Raw genomic sequence first — 13,677 nt, forward strand, 5'->3', positions numbered from 1 at the left:
TTCACTGCTCAAACAAATGGTTTAAATGGTTCTTTAAAGAACTGTTGCATGAACGGTTCTTTGAAGCCCTGAAAAAGGTTCTTCTATGGCATCGCCCTGAAGAACCGGTACTGGCCCCATTATTTTTTAGAGTGCAAGCCTCCCCGCTGTCCCCTATAGTCTATGACATTATACACAATACGGTCAGATTGTCAGTATGACACATGTGATGCGTTAATATTGAAATGTCCATGAGCTCATTCTTAGGCTGAAGTTTTTATTTTCGAGAACATGAGAAGTTGACGTGCTCGGAGTCTGAACTTCTGGTCCCTCACGCTGTAGATGATGACATTCCAGCAGCTGCTTGTGGCCAGAATCCAGAAGGCAAAAAAGGAGAAAGTGCACCACTGATTTCCAGCCACGTTTCCGACCACAAACACCGCGACAGGAGTGAAGGAGGCGGTGAAGCCCAGAGTGAGAGCGCCGATTGTTTTTGCAGCCTTGATGTCGGAGAAACTCGGTCCTGATGCGGTTTGTTCAGCTGCTCGGGTCAGACGCCTTCTTTTCTTGGAGTGATGGCGGATCGTAGTGAAGGAGATAATGTTCGTAACCACAGTCCCTACGAGCAGAGTGAAATCAAACGCTGGGAACAGTAAGAGGATGTGCCAAGCTTGGGACTGAAACTCATCCCCTCCTGATGCGTAGTTGCACATCCTGCTGCAGGCGTTATACTCCAGCACCATGTGCTTGTTAAACATCAGAGGGGAGAGAGCGAGGAAAAAACTCCCTGTCCAAGAGCACCCGATCAGCATCATGGTTCGTCTTCTTGTAATCACGGATTCTTTGTGTAAAGGTTTCAGGACAGCAATGCTGCGCTCCATGGTGAGCAGAAACACTGTGGTGATGGAGACCAGCGTGCAGCCGGCGAACACGGGGCCGATGATGGCGCACGGGTGGAGGGATGCGGTGTGCTGGGAGTCCTGCGCTGTCCATGCTGGAGCTGCAGCTGCGTCCTTCAGCACGAGCGACACCTCTGCGTACACGGACACGGGGACCACGAGCAGCCCCACGGCCAGGTCCGCCACCGCCAGAGAGGCTTTCAGATAACCCTGAGGTGTGTGGAAATGCTTCGTTCCAAGCACCACGGCCAAAGTCAGAAAGTTTCCAAACAATATAGCAAACATCAGTAAGATCATGAAGATGATCATCAGGATTTTGTTGATTTTTCCCCAAAATAAACTGCACATCTGGGCAGGACTACACTGTCTCTCTTCCATGCTTTGGAAAGGCTTTTAAAACCATGGAACTAAGATCACGAGTAAAAATCCACAAGTGTCTTTTTGTTCCTCCCTGTAGGAACATCTCAGGGTGCGACGGCGGCGCGCGCTCTTAAATCGGCTTTGGTACGTCACACTAGAGTCTGACGTGTGTGGGTGCGTGTGTGGGGGGCACTTGTACTTGTACTTGCTATATATTGAGGATACGTTTTTAACCAACAGACTGAGGACACTTTTGGGAAGTGAGGACATTTTGGCTGGTCCTCACTTCTTCTTCTTCTTCTTCAAAGACCTGTTTGAGGATTAAAGGAGCACTGAAGGCATTTTTTAAATTATTATTATTATTATTATTATTATGGTCGGCACGCTGGTGTAGTGGTTAGCACTGTCGCCTCACAGCAAGAAGGTCCGGGTTCGAGCCCCATGGCCAGCGAGGGCCTTTCTGTGCGGAGTTTACACACTGTAAAAAATGATTTGTTGTTTTAACTTAAAAAAGTTAGTGCAAGGGTTGCCTTAAGGGCTGACTTAAAATTTTGAGTTCACCGAAATTAATATAGTAAGTTCACAACAATTTAACTTACTATGTGAATTCCAGTGAACTCAAAATTTTAAGTCAGCCCTTGCACTAACTTTTTTAAGTTAAAACAACAAATATTTTTTTTACAGTGCATGTTCTCCCCGTGTTCGCGTGGGTTTCCTCCGGGTGCTCCGGTTTCCCCCACAGTCCAAAGACATGCAGGTTAGGTTAACTGGTGACTCTAAATTGACCGTAGGTGTGAATGTGAGTGTGAATGGTTGTCTGTGTCTATGTGTCAGCCCTGTGATGACCTGGCGACTTGTCCAGGGTGTACCCCGCCTTTCGCCCGTAGTCAGCTGGGATAGGCTCCAGCTTGTCTGCGACCCTGTAGAACAGGATAAAGCGGCTAGAGATGATGAGATGAGATGAGATTATTATTATCAAAATTCTATTTATCTCATTTTATTAAACATAGGAATGCATTTTTGATAGCTACAGTATCTTGTCACTGCTAAGGGTTATTTTACAATCAGGGTACAAAGTTTGTGTCACAGGGGTCCAAAATTCAAATTGATTCAAACTGGTTCTTGTACCAGTTTTTAAGTGAAGGACGAGTTAAAGAACAGATTTCAGGTAATTTTTTGACATGTGTGTATGGTAGTTTTGTGTAATCTGCTATAAGATAAAGAAGATTAAGTGTAGCTTTAAGCAGGGCTGGGAGAAACAAATGAAGTGATTCTCGGAGAGGACTTTTTTTTGACAATTCAGAATCCACTACTTCCATAGTGCTTTTAAATATAAGGCTGTAAGCTTTGTGTTAGTTGTCTCTAATATTTATGTCCCAATATCTTGACCACATTTTAGGATGAAAATAATCATTTTAGATATGTTATTTTATATTGAAAAATTAGCTGTCTCGGAGAGGACATTTTTTTGACACAATTACATACTAATTTGATCAAAATAGTCTGAAAACATACTGGCATTCAACATTAAAACTTAACTATGTTTCCATTGGTATGGAACCAAATATGTGTTTTATGGTATAAAGAATGATTTAAGTGCATCCCTTTTGGAGCTACCTGTGGTCAAAAAAGCACTTTTTCTAAATGACATGAGTAATTTTGCTAAATATGACATATATTGCCATACATTCACCAAAAATAACGTTATCACCAAATTTTTTTTGCATGGTAAATAGAGCTATCACAGGGCTACAATAAACAACCAAGTTTATTTAGTCAAGCCTTTTGATATTGAAGATAATGTTAAATGTGATTTTTAGCTTGCGTACCCTGATTGTAAAACAACCCTTATAGCACGTTATGAGTGTTTGAAATATGCAGAAGTGGACAGTAACAAAGTACATTTACTTGAGGACTGTACTTAAAGGAGATACGCAGAACCTTTATTTTTAAATAAATTTCCAAGTGGATAGTAGTATCTCCATCCTTGACTCTTGTATGCGGCATTAAAAAAAATTTTTTTTGAGAGTTAAAATCGACCACAAAGTTGGCGTTCGAGCTGCCCCGCTGAGCTAGCCATGCCTGAGTGCGTGACATCACAGCAGTAACCGGTTTTAAGGCCGAGGCCTTTGACAGCTATAGACCAAAGTCATATAAATAAAAATTTATGGTGAAAGTAAGAAACACCGTTACCGACTTGCTCAGCTAAGACTAATTTGACTTCACTGATTGTGGGTTGACTCTCATTAAAACAGGATAGGTGTTATAACTTATGCAACATACATGTACATGAATGCATTTTCACTGATAAAACGTAAAAGGCTAATTAAATAATCAGATGAACTGCGACAATCACATTCTGAAGCAAATTAAATAATCTTATACCGGTAACTTAAACACACAATACAAGTTACATGTATTAATCTAAATGCAGGTAAACAAGGTGTTGTTTTTGTTGGTTTTTTTTATCCAAATGAGAGTCAGAGCTTACCCGTCTGTGTTCTCGCTTCTTGAAGGCCGATCTTGTGGTCGATTGTTTCAAAACTATCTGACTTTCAGTTGTTCATTCAGTTCTCCGTTCATTCGCTTCTTCCACGTAAGGGTGAGATGGCAGTAATATCCAGCGGAGAAATCAGACGGCTACTCCACTCATTCTCTATTTTGTCCATACTGAGTACTCCGCCGTTACTGCTCGGCTCAGGCAATTACTAAAACCCGGGACGGAACGGGACGTCACTGGTTTTAGCAACAACCGTTGGGAGGTCACTGCCTGAGTGATATGTCACGTACCGTTCTGTCCCGGGTTTTAGCAACAACCCTCAGCTCACGCTCCGGGAGAACTGGTGCAACTGATCTTTCCTTTTTAAAAAAAAAAAAATAAAATAAATACTTTTCCTTTTCTTGTAGTTTCCTTTAATTGTTGGTACTGCACCCTCTTTCAATACGGGCTTATAGCCAACACTCCTCAACAGATCAGAGGTCTCGTACGAGTCTTCAGTAAAATGTGCAGAGGAGAGAACACTTCATAGGTGCCCAATGTACCCGTGAACTTCTCGCAAAAAAGTCCAAATCTTTGCAGTTTGAACATTCTTGGGCCGTGAATGCAACGTAAATCCACCTTCTGTCGTGTTGCTGCACCGGCCAAAAACACATCTACGTGGCATGGCGATAAATTAGCTCAAAATGGAGGATCGGAGTTGCAGTCAGTTCTGTGTTTTAGTATAGCGGAAATGGCGATGGGACCGATAGACTTCCTGCTGTGACGTTACGGACGTCAAGGTCATTCACTCAGACCGCTACCTATATAAATCACTTTAATCATAAGAATTACTATATTAGATTTAGTGTTAACGCTTAAAACTATTCCTGTGCCATTCTTGAGGTCTCAAGGCATTTATAAACGAAAGTGAGGCCATGGCTCTGCGTATATCCTTTAAGTACACTTTTTGAGTATCTGTACTTTACTTGAGTATTTTTTTTTGGAAACTTATGACTTTAACGTCACTACATTTGAAAGACAAATATCGTACTTTTCACTCCACTACATTTCTATCAAGGTCCTCGTTACTCGTTACTGTGAAGCAGCTTTGAAAGTGGATGTTTTTTTTCTTTTCTAAAACGTGATTGTTTTTTTCACAGGTGACACTGAGACAGTCGATCAGTAATCACTCGGGTCACGTCACGTCCATAGACTGTATAAAATCAAGATCAGTGATTTCTCAGCAGCGTTATTTAACACGATCAGTTGATGGCAGAATGGAAGGAGGCGGTTCTTCTGGGGAATGCACGCACTCATGGCCCATGAACCCATGTTTCAGTTTTCTGAAAGGATTAAAGATTCATTTTGTTTTAATTGTTTGCTTTGTTTGCTGAAAACGAACCACATCACGGCCTACAAAAACTCACCGTCTGACCTGCGGAAGCATCTTGAGTATATAAATGTTTTATTCCAAGAGAAAGCGTGCAATGAAGTTGTCTGTGCTTTTAGAGCTAGCGATAGCATTGCAATAGCTATGCAGTCTGGTTAGTCAAATGACTTTCTATGGATTTGCTCACCAAGTCGCCATCGCCTTGTCCACGGCTAACGTCAGTTAACTTGGACACTGTTAATTAGCATGTAAACACAGAGTTACGCTAACATGAATAATGTTAACTTATCTGAAGTGCTTTCAGAAATATGTTTTAGCATAATCTTGCCAAATAAACAGAATGTAGAAATCTTTCTTTTCTAGTAGCGTTAGCTACACAATATGATTTTGAGTTTGAAAAGAGTTTGCTAGCATGTCAGGTGGAGCTTCACTGACTAGCTAGCTTAACGTTAAACCACCATGATGGCACAGCATGCGTTCATTTTGTGAATTCACATTTCTGTCTTTGGTAACGGCATTAGGTTTTGTAAGCGTTGTGGCAATAATACAACGATGCATTGACTGAAAATGTACTTTTAATACTTAAGTATTTTTAAAAGCAAGCGCTTCAGTACTTTAACTTAAGTAAAATTTTGACTGGACAACTTTCACTTGTATCGGAGTAACATTTGACCAGCGGGATCTGTACTCTGACTTAAGTAATGAAGTTGGGTACTTTGTCCATCTCTGGAAATATGCTATGTAATATGACTATGCTACGCTATGACTGTACAACTGGCACCTCACCAAGCACAGCACCAGACACTGCTCACAGTAATGAACAATACTGTCTAAATCACTTCTACAGCCATAGAGACCCCTCTGAATGTATACTGTTTTCAATGACTATCAGCATCAGTACTTTACAACGAACTGCTAGCTACACACTGTTAAAATGGCTCCTGTGCAATATATCTACTTACTTGTGCAATACTACCTGTGCAATACTTTAACGTACAATACCACCTGTGTAATAACTGTATATCTGCAAACCTGTTAATTTATGCAAATTTGTTAATTTTTATCTTTAAATTTGTAGTTTATTTCTTTTTATATATACCCTTTTTTGTATATTTAGTACTTTCTGCACTACTCCTTCACTGCCTTATCTTTTTTCTTTCTATATTTTGCTGCTTTTTTGCTGCTGTAACAATGTAAATTTCCCCTTGTGGGATAATAAAAAGCTATCTTATCTCATATCAGTCCATATGTCAAAGCAATGGCCGTAAACGAGATTCGTTGAGACCTGTGCAAGACATCGTAGGACGGCAGTAAAATGTACAGCGGAAATCAAAGTGACCAACATCTGCCAACGTTGTCAAAAGACGCGCGCGCCCTCTTTCAAATGCTGACGTAATCAAGCCGGAAATTTTGTTTTGATAGCAATCAGGAAAGTTTGAAAAAAGTAGGCAGTAATCGTCATTTAAACCCATTTTTGTGCAATATTTCCTTTGGAAAACAGTTTTCAAAACGGCAGCACTGACACCTGGCTGACACTTCATGTTTCGAAGTCTTGCACAAGTCTCGTGAAGATCGCGCGGATAAGCGACGCCTGCCATGGACCATCTCATCTCATCTCATCTCATCTCATCTCATCTCATCTCATCTCATCTCATCTCATCTCATTATCTCTAGCCGCTTTATCCTTCTACAGGGTCGCAGGCAAGCTGGAGCCTATCCCAGCTGACTACGGGCGAAAGGCGGGGTACACCCTGGACAAGTCGCCAGGTCATCACAGGGCCGACACATAGACACAGACAACCATTCACACTCACATTCACACCTACGGTCAATTTAGAGCCACCAGTTAACCTAACCTGCATGTCTTTGGACTGTGGGGGAAACCGGAGCACCCGGAGGAAACCCACGCGGACACGGGGAGAACATGCAAACTCCACACAGAAAGGCCCTCGCCGGCCACGGGGCTCGAACCCGGACCTTCTTATTGTGAGGCGACAGCGCTAACCACTACACCACCGTGCCACCCTGCCATGGACCAAACGAACTAAATTCAACATGGCTAAAAACCGAATAGGTCAATAAGTATAATATTTAATTGCAATTAGTTGCCAATACGAGTCACGATATAAGGTTACTAAAACCGAAAACGTAATTAAATAACATGTTAATTAAGAAATAAAGCAAGTTTAAAAATGACTTCAGTTCTCCTTTAAGACTCTCCCTGTGTCCGAAATCACTCACTCGTTCACTACTCCCTATATAGGGAATTACTATATAGAGGACTATATAGTGGGCGGCACGGTGGTGTAGTGGTTAGTGCTGTCGCCTCACAGCAAGAAGGTCCTGGGTTCGAGCCCCGTGGCTGGCGGGGGCCTTTCTGTGTGGAGTTTGCATGTTGTCCGCGTGGGTTTCCTCCGGGTGCTCCGGTTTCCCCCACAGTCCAAAGACATGCAGGTTAGGTTAACTGGTGACTCTAAATTGAGCGTAGGTGTGAATGTGAGTGTGAATGGTTGTCTGTGTCTATGTGTCAGCCCTGTGATGACCTGGCGACTTGTCCAGGGTGTACCCTGCCTTTCTCCCGTAGTCAGCTGGGATAGGCTCCAGCTTGCCTGTGACCCTGTAGAACAGGATAAAGCGGCTAGAGATAATGAGATGAGATGAGGACTATATAGTGAGCTCATTGGTAAAATGAAAAAACACTTTCGGATACTAGTCCACCGTGCCGTTATTTATGTCATTACTGTTGCACAATTAAAATGTGCCAGATCAGGCGGCTGGTGGGTTTTCAAATAATAAATACATGCATGTATTTTGTGATAAATCCATATTATACTGAGCGCATTTCCCACATTAATCAATACAAAGTACCTGCATCTTTCAGCTTTTTTTCAATCAAGGCTGAATACTTTCTTCTTTGCCGCTGCCTTTTATTAAATCAAATTTGAGACTTTTAATTTGATTTCTTTCAGTGTGATCGCAATGCATGATGAGATATATTGCTTTGGTTAGTGACCGCTGGTTGTGCACTACTTTTCATGATGCATTGTGGGATACTTTGAGTGCACTATATAGGGTGTAAATAATCCTCACTATGGTTTCGGACAGCACTGCAAAATGGCGTCCCCACTATATAGCGCCCTATACAGTGAGTCGGGAGCGATTTCGGACACAGGGTTAGTTTTAGGTTAGAATTAGCTTTAGGTTTAGGTTAAGGTTAGAGTAAGGGGTGGGGAATGCATTATATCACTGAGTGTCCCCACAAAGTGTGTGAACACTGTCAGAAATAGGGCTGCAGTAGGAGTCCATTTTTGTCCCTCATGATACAATCTACACTAATGTACCTCCTAGGGCTCATTATTGGACCTCAAGGTAACTGTGTAGCTTTTTAGGGCCAAAAAGGTGCATATATGTTCCCAAGCAGTATAAAGGGTACAAATAAGTACCTTAGAGGGTAACAAGCCGTTGTACTTCTTGGTACAATAATGTATTTCCCTTTCTGAGAGTGTAGATAGGTTACTGGTAACTAGTTCAAAGCATAGGCAGGTGCAAGAATACACAGCTTCCTCATTTTTTAGTTTTATCTGGGGAATTATTGATGCCTCACAGCTTCAGGGTCCATCGTGACCTCAAGTTTCTGTTTGTGTGGAGATTCCTGTGTATGCTCTCCCCCTGGGTTTCCTCTGGGTTCTCTGGTTTCCTCCCATCTCCCAAAATGCTTGTGTAGGGAAATTCAGTCGCGGATTTAGGTATGGGTGATGTGGGCGACATCTTTTTTTGGGGGGGGGTGCCCACACACAAAAAAAATTTGAATGGTGGCCTTCATGATCAGTTTTTCCTTGCTCTTTGCATGTCATATCAATGATCTATCACTGTGTGAGTCAATTAACCTGTCAGAGTGCCACCCTGATCTCGTGTGAGAGCTAAGCTGGTTACTACCTTATTTCGCACTCAGAAATATGAGATGGGGTGGGGTGGGGTGGGGTGGGGTGGAGTAGGTTGACCTCAGCTCTCCCATCTATTACCTCTAACTTTGTACAGGACTAATGCACTTAGTAAAAATCAGAAGAGAAACACGCACAGGATAAAGGTATGCAGCTATGTCATCTCTTTAGGAGTATAATATTATGCATGTAATGAAACAGGCGGGCGGCACGGTGGTGTAGTGGTTAGCGCTGTCGCCTCACAGCAAGAAGGTCCGGGTTCGAGCCCCGGGGCCGGCGAGGGCCTTTCTGTGCGGAGTTTGCATGTTCTCCCCGTGTCCGCGTGGGTTTCCTCCGGGTGCTCCGGTTTCCCCCACAGTCCAAAGACATGCAGGTTAGGTTAACTGGTGACTCTAAATTGAGCGTAGGTGTGAATGTGAGTGTGAATGGTTGTCTGTGTCTATGTGTCAGCCCTGTGATGACCTGGCGACTTGTCCAGGGTGTACCCCGCCTTTCACCCGTAGTCAGCTGGGATAGGCTCCAGCTTGCCTGCGACCCTGTAGAACAGGATAAAGCGGCTAGAGATAATGAGATGAGATCCATATACAGGCATGGACAAATTTCTTGGTACCCTTCCACAATAAAAAAGAACCTACAACTATTTCTGAACTAACTTGATACTGACAAAGGCTGTCAATATGCATTTTAGTAAATTCCAGTCTGGCTTTTTTTTAGTTTTTCTTTCAACAGTGGAGTCCTCCTGGGTCTTCATCCATTGAGCCTGCTGTTGCTCAAAAAGTGACAGATGGTGCAATCAGACATTGATGTCCCTTGACCAACTTTTATCTCTTTGAAAGTTGTCCTTGGCTATTTGTCTACCATTGGCACTATCCTTCTGTTCAACCTGTGATGGATTTTCCTCTTGCAGTCATGTCCAGGAAGGTTGGCTCCATTCCCATGGAACTTAAACTTAATAATACAACCCCGATTCCAAAAAAGTTGGGACAAAGTACAAATTGTAAATAAAAACGGAATGCAATAATTTACAAATCTCAAAAACTGATATTGTATTCACAAAAGAACATAGACAACATATCAAATGTCAAAAGTGAGACATTTTGAAATTTCATGCCAAATATTGGCTCATTTGAAATTTCATGACAGCAACACATCTCAAAAAAGTTGGGACAGGGGCAATAAGAGGCTGGAAAAGTTAAAGGTACAAAAAAGGAACAGCTGGAGGACCAAATTGCAACTCATTAGGTCAATTGGCAATAGGTCATTAACATGACTGGGTATAAAAAGAGCATCTTGGAGTGGCAGCAGCTCTCAAAAGTAAAGATGGGAAGAGGATCACCAATCCCCCTAATTCTGTGCCGACAAATAGTGGAGCAATATCAGAAAGGAGTTTGACAGTGTAAAATTGCAAAGAGTTTGAACATATCATCTACAGTGCATAATATCATCAAAAGATTCAGAGAATCTGGAAGAATCTCTGTGCGTAAGGGTCAAGGCCGGAAAACCGTACTGGGTGCCCGTGATCTTCGGGCCCTTAGGTGGCACTGCATCACATACAGGCATGCTTCTGTATTGGAAATCACAAAATGGGCTCAGGAATATTTGCAGAGAACATTATCTGTGAACACAATTCACCGTGCCATCCGCCGTTGCCAGCTAAAACTCTATAGTTCAAAGAAGAAGCCGTATCTAAACATGATCCAGAAGCACAGACGTCTTCTCTGGGCCAAGGCTCATTTAAAATGGACTGTGGCAAAGTGGAAAACTGTTCTGTGGTCAGACGAATCAAAATTTGAAGTTCTTTATGGAAATCAGGGACGCCGTGTCATTCGGACTAAAGAGGAGAAGGACGACCCAAGTTGTTATCAGCGCTCAGTTCAGAAGCCTGCATCTCTGATGGTATGGGGTTGCATTAGTGCGTGTGGCATGGGCAGCTTACACATCTGGAAAGACACCATCAATGCTGAAAGGTATATCCAGGTTCTAGAGCAACATATGCTCCCATCCAGACGACGTCTCTTTCAGGGAAGACCTTGCATTTTCCAACATGACAATGCCAAACCGCAAACTGCATCAATTACAGCATCATGGCTGCGTAGAAGAAGGGTCCGGGTACTGAACTGGCCAGCCTGCAGTCCAGATCTTTCACCCATAGAAAACATTTGGCACATCATAAAACGGAAGATACGACAAAAAAGACCTAAGACAGCTGAGCAACTAGAATCCTACATTAGACAAGAATGGGTTAACATTCCTATCCCTAAACTTGAGCAACTTGTCTCCTCAGTCCCCAGACGTTTACAGACTGTTGTAAAGAGAAAAGGGGATGTCTCACAGTGGTAAACATGGCCTTGTCCCAACTTTTTTGAGATGTGTTGTTGTTATGAAATTTAAAATCACCTAATTTTTCTCTTTAAATGATACATTTTCTCAGTTTAAACATTTGATATGTCATCTATGTTCTATTCTGAATAAAATATGGAATTTTGAAACTTCCACATCATTACATTCCATTTTTATTTACAATTTGTACTTTGTCCCAACTTTTTTGGAATCGGGGTTGTATTTACAACTAGAGTCACGGGAACATCAATGTGAAGTTGTCCAAATGTGTCAAATATAGCATAATTGCGAATAATAATGATAAGCGTATTTGGCAGTGTGATGTCACTGGGATCCATTTAACAAAAGAAGGCTCCGGATTATTCTTTTGTTAAAGGGTCACAGTGACCTCACCCTGCCAAATACGCTTATCATTATTATTCGCAATTATGCTACATTTGACACTTAAATTCTCTTCATGAATGTGTTTATAAGTACATAATCTTTCTGCAAACTTAAATGTATGAATTAAGTTTTCTTTTCCTTTAAATATGTCTAAGATTAAATATAATCTTAATCTAGTCCATTTAATAAAGTGCCAAAATTTAAACTTTATACAGTAATATGCAGTTGCCTTACTTTTCTTTTCAGTGTATCTTAGTTATACATATATTATGGTAATTGCATCAGAAACATTCTAAATCATTACAGTTATAGTAATACAGCAACTTATTTTAAGGTGGCAGTTCTGAGGTTCAGAGCCCTTTGTGATCAACAGGAGGTCATGATGATCGATTCTCTTCATTGGACTGCATAAGCTGGAGCAAACCACTGTTCATATTTTCATGCACATTTTTGTTACAACACTACTTGATCATAGATAATTAAGGGATTCCCGTAGATTTTCAATCTATCATAGACCTCAGTAATCTGTAACAAAACAGTTTAACGTGCATGTTGAACTTTAAGGTGAAATCTCAAAGGTGTATACATTAATACTATTTAGGTCAGAAATCAGTGAAACACTGGTAAAATCTATCCTATAATCATGTATCGAAAACCTCTGAGACCCTGAAAATGCACCCGAGAGCATCTATTTTCAAAAAATTTTTGGGGGGCGGGCATGCCCCTGGACCCCCCTAGTGCCGTTGGTGCTCAATTGTCTGTGTATTATCATGCCAGAATTTAGGGCTTTAATTTTTTTCTGGAGAAAACACTGGTCTACGTCGAAGTAAACCACTTGGTTTTGCCACTGACAGGCTCATGATGCTATTATAAGTGTCTGACCATATGGAAAGAATCCCTGCAGTGATACACCTGCATCTGTTTACCTCAATAACAATAAAGAAACTTCTTCCTGTCTCTGATGCAGTACCCCATTCAGTGCCTGGATTCGATTATCACATGAGGGCTATTTTCTGATGTTTACAAAAGGAGAAGCCATGCATAACTTGTGTAAAAGTGTATTTCTTAAGTAATGCACGGATATGTAGCTGATCATGACAATATGAACGAGTGTCTGACAACATGGAAAGGCTCCCTTTTGTAAACAATATGTATACTGTTCGGGGCGGCACGGTGGCGTAGTGGTTAGCGCTGTCGCCTCACAGCAAGAAGGTCCGGGTTCGAGCCCTGTGGCCGGCGAGGGCCTTTCTGTGTGGAGTTTGCATGTCCTCCCCGTGTCCGCGTGGGTTTCCTCCGGGTGCTCCGGTTTCCCCCACAGTCCAAAGACATGCAGGTTAGGTTAACTGGTGACTCTAAATTGACCGTAGGTGTGAATGTGAGTGTGAATGGTTGTCTGTGTCTATGTGTCAGCCCTGTGATGACCTGGCGACTTGTCCAGGGTGTACCCCGCCTCTCGCCCGTAGTCAGCTGGGATAGGCTCCGGCTTGCCTGCGACCCTGTAGAAGGATAAAGCGGCTAGAGATAATGAGATGAGATGAGATGTATACTGTTCCTACTTATTCAGGTGACATTGGGCATACCTAACAACCTGTGTTTTCTTTCTCTTCCCCCCCCCAAATCTGTCCCTCTGAGTTACATGTTGGTCCTGGGATCGAGATGCTGACCTCTTCTACTCCTTGGACCTGTCTGATCCATCCTGGTGCCCAGTGTCTGATTGGAGTCTCATTGCATTGCTCCTGTAGAGGACGGCCCCATATGGACAGTTGGGGGTCGCGCCTGGAGGACGCTCTGGACTCTTGCAGTGGTGCTTTTGTGGCTGGGGACTGCAGTTGACTTGCTGACTTTAGGACTACGGTTGTCGTGAACGGTTTTGCGCTCGGGTTTCCGTCGGTGGGGGGTTTATAG

The 13,677-nt window shown here is 42.4% G+C and overlaps 1 protein-coding gene across 1 annotated transcript; it reads right to left on the reverse strand.

Annotated features, from left to right (window-relative positions):
- Positions 1-242: 242 nt before the first annotated feature.
- On the reverse strand, positions 243-4,088 carry LOC132886289 (beta-2 adrenergic receptor; the record flags this gene model as incomplete). The annotated part of the gene is made up of 2 exons (XM_060920841.1): positions 243-1,226; positions 4,080-4,088. Coding segments are annotated over 2 exons (993 nt in total), but the record flags the coding sequence as incomplete, so codon positions are not given.
- Between the last annotated feature and the right edge of the window lie 9,589 nt (positions 4,089-13,677).

This window comes from Neoarius graeffei, chromosome 5 (genome assembly GCF_027579695.1).
Source record: "Neoarius graeffei isolate fNeoGra1 chromosome 5, fNeoGra1.pri, whole genome shotgun sequence".
Taxonomy (NCBI): Eukaryota; Metazoa; Chordata; class Actinopteri; order Siluriformes; family Ariidae; genus Neoarius; species Neoarius graeffei.